The sequence below is a fragment of the Lepidochelys kempii genome, chromosome 2, assembly GCF_965140265.1.
Source record: "Lepidochelys kempii isolate rLepKem1 chromosome 2, rLepKem1.hap2, whole genome shotgun sequence".
In the NCBI taxonomy this organism is placed as follows: Eukaryota; Metazoa; Chordata; order Testudines; family Cheloniidae; genus Lepidochelys; species Lepidochelys kempii.
In genome coordinates this window covers 262,023,008-262,033,157 of record NC_133257.1, presented here as the reverse complement: position 1 = coordinate 262,033,157, position 10,150 = coordinate 262,023,008, and the positions used below count along the sequence as shown (strand labels likewise).

General features: G+C 47.8%; 1 protein-coding gene across 1 annotated transcript; it reads right to left on the bottom strand.

Annotated features, from left to right (window-relative positions):
• Positions 1-679: 679 nt before the first annotated feature.
• ACKR2 (atypical chemokine receptor 2) lies at positions 680-7,386 on the bottom strand. The gene is made up of 2 exons (XM_073329596.1): positions 6,361-7,386; positions 680-1,817 (listed from the first exon to the last, which is right to left on the bottom strand). Exon 2 carries the CDS (start codon positions 1,760-1,762, stop codon positions 680-682), a length of 1,083 nt encoding a protein of 360 aa, XP_073185697.1. The 5' UTR covers positions 1,763-1,817; positions 6,361-7,386.
• Positions 7,387-10,150: the final 2,764 nt, after the last annotated feature.

Genomic DNA, 10,150 nt, shown 5'->3' with positions numbered 1-10,150 from the left:
AGCACAGGGACAGGGCTAGCTTGGTTCTGCCCAGTCAGGAGATGTGGAGTGTTTCCTCCCTGTCAGGCTTGGAGGGAGGTCACTCTGCCTCACACACTCAGTTTGCGCCACAGCCCAGATTCTCCGAGATATTTAGGTGCCTAACTTTCATTTATTTCAATGGGAGTTAGGAGCCCAAAGACTCTGGAAGTCCAGATCTGGGCCCACGTGCTTTACAAACATCAGGCAAATTTTAGCTGCCAGTTACACCAGTATAAATCCAGAGTAATCCCTTTGTAACTCTAGTTGCACGGCCAAATTCCATTCTGTTGGAATATCCTCATTGTGACTGATTACAGGGACAGATTCTGCTCTCAGACACACCGGTGTAAATGCAAAAATGATTCCCAACTTCAGTGGGATTACTCCACATTTACACCATTCTAGAAAAATCCTCCCAACAAATTACCACCATCCCCATGAGTTCACAGATAGGGAAACGGAGGCAGAGGCAGGTTGTGATTTGCCCAAAACAACTGATCCCAGTGCTAGAGCTGGGATTAATACTTGGTCCTTCGTGATTCCCAGGTCTGAGCTCCAACCGCTTATGCATACATCACTCCAGAATGAGTTCCACGCCGGAAACAGTACAATATGTGATAATAAAACATGTACAGCAATGAAATTCTCTAAATATTCATTACACATTCGTGATGCTTGTCATTTCTACTTGGTCGGTGCACCTACTAGAAGAACGACTTGTCTCGGACACCTGGAGAACAAAGAAATCCTGCCTCCTGAATATGGCCCCAAAAATCTTCTTTAAGTGTAACCTGAACCGTTTGTTCACAAAAGCATACAGCAAGGGGTTGAGGCAACAATGAATAAAGGCAAGGCTCTCAGTCACTTGCATAGCGTAGTCCAAGTGCTTGCTAGTTTCACAATCCTTAATCACATGGAGGTTTTGCAACAAATGCAGAATGAGGGTAACGTTGTATGGGAACCATAGCACAAAGAAAACTACCACCAAAAGAACGACCAGGCGGAGAGCTCTCTTCTTGCCAGGAGACATTAACGCAGTGAGGACACAAGCTACGCGGGAGTAGAAGAACACCATGCAAAGGAATGGAAGGAAGAAGCCTAGCAGGATCTGCTGGAATTGAAAGAGAAGCTGCCAGATGGAGTTGTGCAGGCCATAGTCGAGGTGGCAAACTCGTCTCCCGTTGTGGAGATCCTGCACCTGCATGAAGATAAAGTCAGGAATAGACAGCACTATGGAAATAACCCACACTACTGAAGAGATAAGGAAGCTCTTTCTTGGGGCCCTTAAGTTTTTATTGGACCAAGCATGAACAATCTCCAGGTATTTGTCCAGACTCATGCAGCTGACAAAGAAGATGCCACTGTAGAAGTTGGTGGTGTAGATGACACTTATGATCTTGCAGAAGGCATTCCCAAACACCCACTGAGACGCTGCGTACGTGGCCCAGAAGGGAAGGGTTACCACGAAAAGAAGGTCTGAAACGGTCAGATTCAGCAGATACACCTCGGTCATTTTCTTGTTCTTGGTATATTTGATCAAGATGGCAAAGAGTAGACAGTTCCCAGGCAATCCAAGCAGAAACACTGTTGTATAGAGCACTGGCAGGAACACCTTGCCAAACGCCTTGACATTTTCCTTTGTGCAAAGCAAAAACTGGATGTAATCCTCCTCCTCTAAGTATTGGTACTCGTAGTCAGTCAGATTGGCTGGGTTATCTGTGGTATGCAGCATGGTAGACATTGGTACTGTTGCCACCCTTGGTGGTAAACTTTTCAAGAGACCCCTCTGTTACATTCTGCAATAAAAAAGTAAAGAGGACCAATAGTGCATTTCAAAAGACATTTTGATCTACATACGAAAAGTGAGGTTTGCATGCTAAGTAAGTTACTATGGAGATTTCTACCTCCACTTCATAGGTTTGAATCCATCCCAGGTTGACAGTGACTGACCCTCTGCCAGCTGTTTAGTGGCCTATGTTTGGTGACCTCAGCCCAGTCCCTGGTAGAGATGCCTACATCACCGGTCTCTGCACAAGGTGTCAAAAATTCAACAGCTCTGGAGACAAAACTATACTCTTGCCTCTTTGGAGTAGAGCCCTCAGGTCAGGTCTGAGGAACACTGAGGCAGTGTGGGATGCCTGCTGCTCTCCATGCTGTACCTGAGAAGTACATGAGGCCTTATAAAAAGAGAGAATGACAGATGACAGGAACGCTATGGCTTCACTGCAAAAAAGAGGTGTGATTTTACGTCAAGATAGCTATCTTGATGTAAAATCCTCATGCAGCCAAGACACAGATAGTTTTTAGTCCTTGATGAAGCTAGTCAAGATCAACACCATTGTTATGATTTGGGGGATCTGTCTGTACAGTGTATGAATTCTGTTTGAGATGATTAACTCTGTATATATGACCACATGAGACTGCAAACTCCATTTTGATTGTAAGGCTGGTCTTCACTTTTCTACTGTCTTTTAACCTCCATCTAGAACTAGGATTCAAGTGGGGTGTTGGCACATGGATAACAAAAGAGAGTTCTTGACTTAAAGGGCTCTCCCGCTGAAATAGAATAGTTCTGAACGACAGACTGGCTTCCCACCAGTAGAAATGGTTAATCAAGGGGGAGGTCACTTTGGCAACTAAGTCACCTGACAGGGGTCTGTGGTCACATGTTGAGGCTAATGACACAGGGACAAGAAGGTTATAAAAAGAGAGGCGCTGAGCTATTTGGGGCCAGATCAAGATGATGGAGAAGAAACCCAGCATGGAAGAGCCTATGAAGCAGGGGACCGTGCCTGAACACAGATGGTCCTCCAAGGACTCCCAAGGGAAGGGTGAGCTAATGAGGGGCATTGTGCTTGGGATGTTTGTTATGATCTAAATGATCTGTACTCTCTTCTGCTTTATCTGTTAAGTGAAAGGGTGATGGTGTTAGAATCTAGGCAAAGTGTCTCACTGTGTTCTGTGCTCTATGGTACCATGTGCACCCTTGAAGAGGTAAACCAGATGGCTCAAAACTTCTGGTGGGAGTCTGGGAGAGGGTGTGTTTAAGCTACGGGTCAGTCTGGAGGAGTCAGCACTGAGCCCAGGAGCTAGGCAACTAGAATTGGGGTGTAACTCTCAGGAGCGTTGCCAGACAAAGGGTCTGCACCTGGATAGTATGCTGGGAACTCCCCAAAATGGGGCGGTAGATGGTCTCTGTTCAGGCTCCAGAAGCTTAAGACACAGTGGACACATCAGCTGGGTTCCCTCACAACAGTCTGGTGAGTGGCCATGGGATGGTGCTCAACTGGGACCTGGGAGACCTATACCCACACCTGGGGTGGACCTCACCGATCTACGATGAGGTAAAAATGGCAGTGCCCTGTCTCCTCCAGGATCTTATGTGGAGATAACTACCTCTTTTTTGGAGTGAAGACTAAGGCTGTGTCTACACTTGCAGAGTTTTTGCGCTGTCAGTTTCAATGGCGACAGTGAACTAGTAAAAGAAAAGCGCTGGTTTGTGTACTCACTTTCACAGGCGAGTGTTTACATTTGCAGCACTTCCATTGCTGAAGAGAGCAGTGCCATGACGGCAGCTATCCCACAGCGCAGCTCTGTCCATTTTGACGGTGGGCCTTGTGGGAAGAGGGCCAGGGGAGGATCGCGGAGCATCCTGGGTCCCTGCACAGCCTCCTCTCCCTAAACACTGATCAGCTGCAGTAGTTCAGCATTGCTCCAAGCAGGGGATCATCTGCTCCGTGGAGCAAGCATTGTCACCTGGCCAGATAAGTGAGCACTTGCCAAGAAAACAGGAAAGGGAGTTTCCAAAGTTCCCTGGGACTTTATAGGGGGAAGGGTGGATGTCTGTTTACCTAGCATCACAACAGCGGAGCTGCTGGCCAGAGTCATTGCCTAAGTGCCCTGGGATATCCTGCAGAGGCTAAAAGCTCTGTAAAGAGGAAAAACACGTCTGCACATCACCGCAAAAAAAAAGCTGTGCGCCTCTCGTGGAGGTGGTTTTCTTTGAGGTGAAACTTCTGAGTTTCACTGCAAAAAGTCATTGGCAAGTGTGGTTTTTGCACACACACACACAAAAAGGACATTTTCCGCTTTAAATGGCAAGTGTAGACATGCCCCAAGGCCTTTTTGCGCAGGAACAGGTATTGACGCTAAGCAAAACCAGCGCAGGTTAAAATTAGCAGGTCAAGTAACCTGTGTGTGACCCTGAGAGGCATGTTGAGAGACATTGCAATTGTAATCAGGACAGTTCACTTGTGCCTGGGCATCAGAGATACTAAAAGAGGTTCCTAGGCTAGGCCTATTCATATGTGTTGATAAGAAATCAAGGAAGATACTGTGTGTATGTTTATGTCTGTCTATATCCTGCAACTGTAATTAACTTTAAAATCAAAGGTGTATATACTGCATGAATCTAATGAATTTTACCTATATATCTGCAATGACTGGGAGTGATCAGCAGCAGAAAACTGGAGCTTTTTACAGTCATCAACAGCCTCACTAGAATCTGATGTGCAATCTGTCCCCGCAAATCCTGACAGCTCTGGAAAACCAGGTCTGCCCAGATCCACAGGCGTGGGAAGAGAAAAACATACAGTGTAGCGTTAGTACTTTTTGTAAGTGGCAACAGTTATATAACCAGGAGCTAATGAATCCCCCACCTAAAACTAGGGCAAGGAAAGAGCAATATTATATTGTCTGCAGTCTTAGTGTATAGCCTGATAGAAAAGAGACAGTGAATTCCATAGGCAAAAGGTAATGATTTTCTCAGATCCAAGAGACAAGAAAAGAATTGGAGGACGTTAGAAATTATGTGGTGGAAAATAATTCTCCAAATGTCAGTGCTCTGAGTGCAAACACTGCATAGAATTAAATTAGATAGTAAGTAATCACAAAAAAAAACCCTACAAATTGATTGTCATAAAGAAACAGACAATGGAAAATAATAAAAGGTAAATGTCTAACAGCATGTATATGTTTCTGAATACCACAAGCTTCGTGGGATCACTGTAGCCAGACAGCCAGCCCCCCCCCCGCCCCCCTCAGACCAGCATTGCTGGAAACACAGGAGGAAGCAGGAACAGGGCACTTAACATATATTCCAGCACAGCCTTTGAAGCTGTGAAAGCACAGGTGTGCTGCTACAATGTGCCTCTGGGAACAGATACGATGATTAAGCTCACAGCAGGCAGAGGCCCTGTGACAGACATGGCTCTTAGCCCCAACTAAATAGCGTGATGCACACACACCAACATCCTAGTTGGGAAAATATTTACCCTGATAAAAGAAATGTCCAGTAGTCGACACTTATTGTTTCTCTCCTTTGCAAGTGTAAACTACTCTTGCGAAAGCTGGCGTCACCCCGACAGACCAGCCTCAATTTGGCATAAGAAAGGAGAAAGAGAATAAAGGAGTACAGAGGTATAAGTAGGGGACCTACAGCACCATGATTTTTGAGTGCTTTTCACTATCTATCTGCTGGTCAGATAAGTGACAGCCTCCCAAGGCTTCTGCAGCTAAGAGGGTCCCTACGCCTTGTCCCTTATTCGTCTTTCCGCGGAATTGAGTGACCGATCCTGGCTTGGCACCGCTGGAATCGAGAGATGCAAGGAGGGTAAGAAGCACCCACACCTGATCTCCTATCTTTAGTGTACACATATTTTGAAATAGAGCTCTATACTTTGTTTTCTTTCTTTGGGATTGTGGCTTCAGTTTTGTAACTTGTTTGTATGTGTAACATCTCTACATTTAAATAAGTAGGCACTAGCAATTTTGTAACCACATGATTAGAATCTAGCTTAATAAATTTTGGTAACCATTTATGCATAAGCCTGACTTGTTTTCTCTGGTTTACTGTAAAGCAGCCAACACAATGTAACCCTTCTGCCCGTCAGAGTTGGCAGCAACAAGGGCCGGGTTCAATATCTAGGGGTTCCATTCCAATAACACAATGCAAACCGGCTCGAGCCCCCACCCAGTGACCTGGGACAAATATATACCACCCCCGCTGGGCGCCTCCAAGAGGCAATACTTCCCCTCTCGCAAGCACATAGTTTGAGTGTAGCAAAAGTCTTTTAATAACAGAGAGAAACAATGTGGCATTATGTTGGGGAAACACCACCAACCGGATTCATAACACAACCCATGAGCAAAAACAACCCCACCCCAGGCAAATTGGGGCATGCCCTTTTCCCTTTGGTTCTTGAGTCCAGCAACCCCAAAAGTCCAATGCCCCAAAAGTCTCTGTCCCTGGTCAGGGCAGCCCCAGAGTTCGAAAGTTTATCGGCGGAGCTTTACCTCCCAACCTGGGTGGAAATGGAACAGGGGTAAGAGGCACCTTACGTGATCTGAAGCTGACCGCCCCATAGCTCCATAGCGGCGCTCCGCTCCGCCAGCCGCCCCACAAAACTCCTTCGCGCAGCTGCGCTCCGCTCCACCAGCCGCCCCACGAACTCCTTCGCTCAGCTGCGCTCCGCTCCGCCAGCCGCCCCACGAACTCCTTCGCTCAGCTGCGCTCCGCTCCGCCAGCCGCCCCACGAACTCCTTCACTCAGCTCCACGGCCCACAAGCAGCTCCTGCCATCCACACACTGCTCCATGTCGAACTGCTTCACCAGCCGTCCCGCAAACTGCTCCACAATATATCTTCAGGCTCCCCCACTACTTAACACAACACTCAGTGATTTCAGCTCTTAGGTGAATTCAGCTTATAGTAGGGGAGCCCCAGTGCTGGTGCACTGTCAGCCCAAAGTGAGCTCAGCAGCCTATAACTAGACTTCTAATGAAATCAAAATTAGCTCTGATATTTCACAGTGGAGAGAGGAGGAAGTGCAATCAGCATGTAAGGCCCTCACCAAGGGGCCCATGCCACCAAGTATTAATACTTGTCCCCAGTCTCTCTCCCTTCACACAGTTTTGGAACCCATGACCCTTGCCTAGCGAGTGCTACTTAGATGATGGTGAATCCCTCCATCGTAACAAAAGGCCACGTACAGTTCCAAGCACAGTTCCCATAATCAGGGTAATAACAGTTTATTCTTCCTGCCCCAATAACAGAGACACTGGGGATCCCACAGCAGCCAAAGTGACCATTTGGGCAGCTATGGTCTCATTCTAGGCGTGGTGGGTGTGCCTATGCAAATGAGATCGGCCCCTGAAGTTCTTTTCCACAACTTGCCACACCTCACCACCAGATGTCAGGGTGGAGCTCATCCTGACACTGCTTACATCCTCCCCCCAGCCGAGACTTTGTCGTCCCGACAAATCACACTCCCTTTATACCAACTCATTGGTTTCCTCCAAAGGGCCTCAGGAAGCCCACTTTAGCTTCCACAAGCCTGTGTGCTAAATGTATTGGCTCCTCACTAGTCACCCCAGGTGCATCATAAGTTAACCGTTTCACTGGTCTTATCACCCTGTCTCGTCTATTGAGAATCTCTGTTGCCGAAGTAAGGGGAACATCCTCTTGAGTGACGGATGGAGAGGCTTCCCTGGAGGGTCCCTCGGCTACTGGCGTAGGCCCCTGCACTCCTAGTTCTAACGCTGGAGGGTCCAAGGTGCCCAGGACATCCTCTACCTGTCTGTCCCCATTGTCCAATAACCTGTGTGTATCATCACAGGGGGGTCTCATCAGCAGCACCGGGGTATCAGAAAGGGGCCTAAATAGTTCCGCCATTGGGTTTAGGGCGGAAGAGGGAAAACTCTCGTTTGGTTCAGCTGATCGAGACTGAAATCTTGTCTCCATCCCAGGATACACCAGGGTTGTGTCTTCCTCCTCAGACTCACTCTCAGATGTGCAGAATAGGGGTAAGTTAGCTGCAGGGGGCCCACTGTCTGTGTTGGATGGCGGCTTTGGTCTAGCACCTCTGTTCTGCCCGGCGGCCCTGCCGTGGCCCATCTCACAAGGGGTGCTTACCAATTCCCCCACAGGGAGCAAAAGGTTTCTATGCACCGTCTTTATTTGCCCTGGACCGTCTTCAGGTTTGATCTTGTAGACCGGCAGATCTCCCAGCTTTTCCATCACCAGGTAAGGTATTGCCTTCCATCTGTCAGCTATCTTGTGTTTGCCAGCAATACCCAAATTTCGCAGCAGGACTCTGTCCCCCAGCTGGAGCTCCTGCGAATGCACTCTAGCATCATATCGATGTTTGTTGCGGTCTGCGTTCTTCCGAGCCGCAGCGGTAGCTAAGCGATAAGCATCCCGCAGCTTTTCTCTTAGTCGGGATACATATTGCTGATGAGTTTCATAGCTATCTCCATCCTCTGATACACCAAAGCACAAGTCTATGGGTAATCTTGGTTCTCGCCCAAACATCAAGAGATATGGGGTGACTCCCGTAGCATCGTTCTTTGTGGCATTGTAGGCATGCACCAGAAATGCGACATGCTGGCTCCAGGTTGCCTTCTGCTCTGGTCGCAAAGTTCCCAACATATCTAATAGGGTTCGATTGAACCTCTCTGGCTGAGGATCACCTTGGGGGTGATAAGGCATTGTCCTAGACTTTTTAATTCCTGCTATCTTCAGCACCTCCTTCAGAAGGTGACTCTCAAAATCCCGCCCCTGATCAGAGTGTATCCGAGCCGGGAATCCATAGACTGAGAAATATTTGTCCCACAATACTCGAGCAATGGTGGTGGCCCTCTGATCACGTGTGGGATATGCTTGTGCATACCGTGTAAAATGGTCAGTCACTACTAGAATGTTTCCAACATTCCTCTTGTCTACCTCTACAGACAAGAAATCAATGCATACCAACTCCAAAGGTTTGTTGCTGGTGATGTTCTTGAGATATGCAGCCCTCGTGGGCAGAGTTTTCCTTTGAACACACCGAGCGCAAGTCTCACATTTCCTGCGAACATCTTCAGCCATTCGGGGCCAATAGAACCTACTACGAATAAGTTCCAGGGTCCTCTCCATCCCTAAATGCCCAAAGTCATCATGCAGGGCCCTCATGGCCAGGGCTCTGTACTTTTTTGGCAGTACTAGTTGTGCTCGTTGTTTTTGTAAAGGGTCAGTGGTCATTCGGTGTAGCACTCCCTGAATCAGTTTTAGTTTGGTCCATTCTCTCAATAGTAGTTTACCCTCCGGGTTAGGTGGGACAACCGCAGTTGGGCTTCGCCCCTCCCTTTTGGCAAGTAGTGTATCACGAATGTCAATATCTTGCCGCTGGGCTTCTTGCCAGTCAGCCGCATTGAGCATGGGCAAAGGAGATTGGTCTAATGCAATATAGTTCACCGAAGCAGAAGGCATGCATTCAGGGGGCAGGCCCAAAGCTTCTGCAACACATCCCTGAAAGTCTTCACGGGCCTCTGGCTCTCGGCGACTCACACTGCAAATAGCTCTCACTCCATCTGTGGGTATCACAGCAACTTCTGGAGCCTGCGGACGCCTGGACAATGCATCTGCATCTACATTGCTTCTCCCTGATCGGTACTGAATGCTGAACTCATAGCTAGCCAAGGCGGCCACCCATCTCTGCCCTGTAGCATCCAGCTTAGCACTTGTTAACACATAAGTCAGTGGATTGTTGTCTGTCCACACCTGGAACTGAGCACCATACAAGTAGTCTCGAAATTTCTCAGTGATGGCCCATTTCAAGGCCAAAAACTCCAGCTTGTGGGTGGGATAGCGAGTTTCACTATCAGACAATCCTCGGCTGGCAAAGGCTACAGGTTTACATTTGCCTTCCACTTCCTGGTACAGGACTGCTCCCAGACCCTCCAAACTGGCATCAGTATGCAGGATAAATGGTTTGCTTGGGTCAGCAAAAACTAGGACTGGAGCATGAGTTAGACAAGTAATGATTTCTTGAAAAGCCCTTTCACATCTCTCATCCCACCGTGGCCCAAATGGTGCAAAGGGGCCATTGTGTCTCTGCACAGGAGGCTTTGGGGACCTCCCCTTATTCTTGGACTTAGATTTGTTCTTGCTGGACTGATGTCCCCTGGTAAGATCATTCAGAGGCTTTACAATCGTAGCATAGTTTTTCACAAATCTGCGGTAGTAGCCACTAAATCCAAGGAAGGTCTTGAGTTCTCTGTAGTTACTTGGACGTGGCCATGTAGTGAGTGCTTCTATTTTATCAGGATCAGTACTCACACCTTCTTGGGACACAATGTGACCCACATACTTC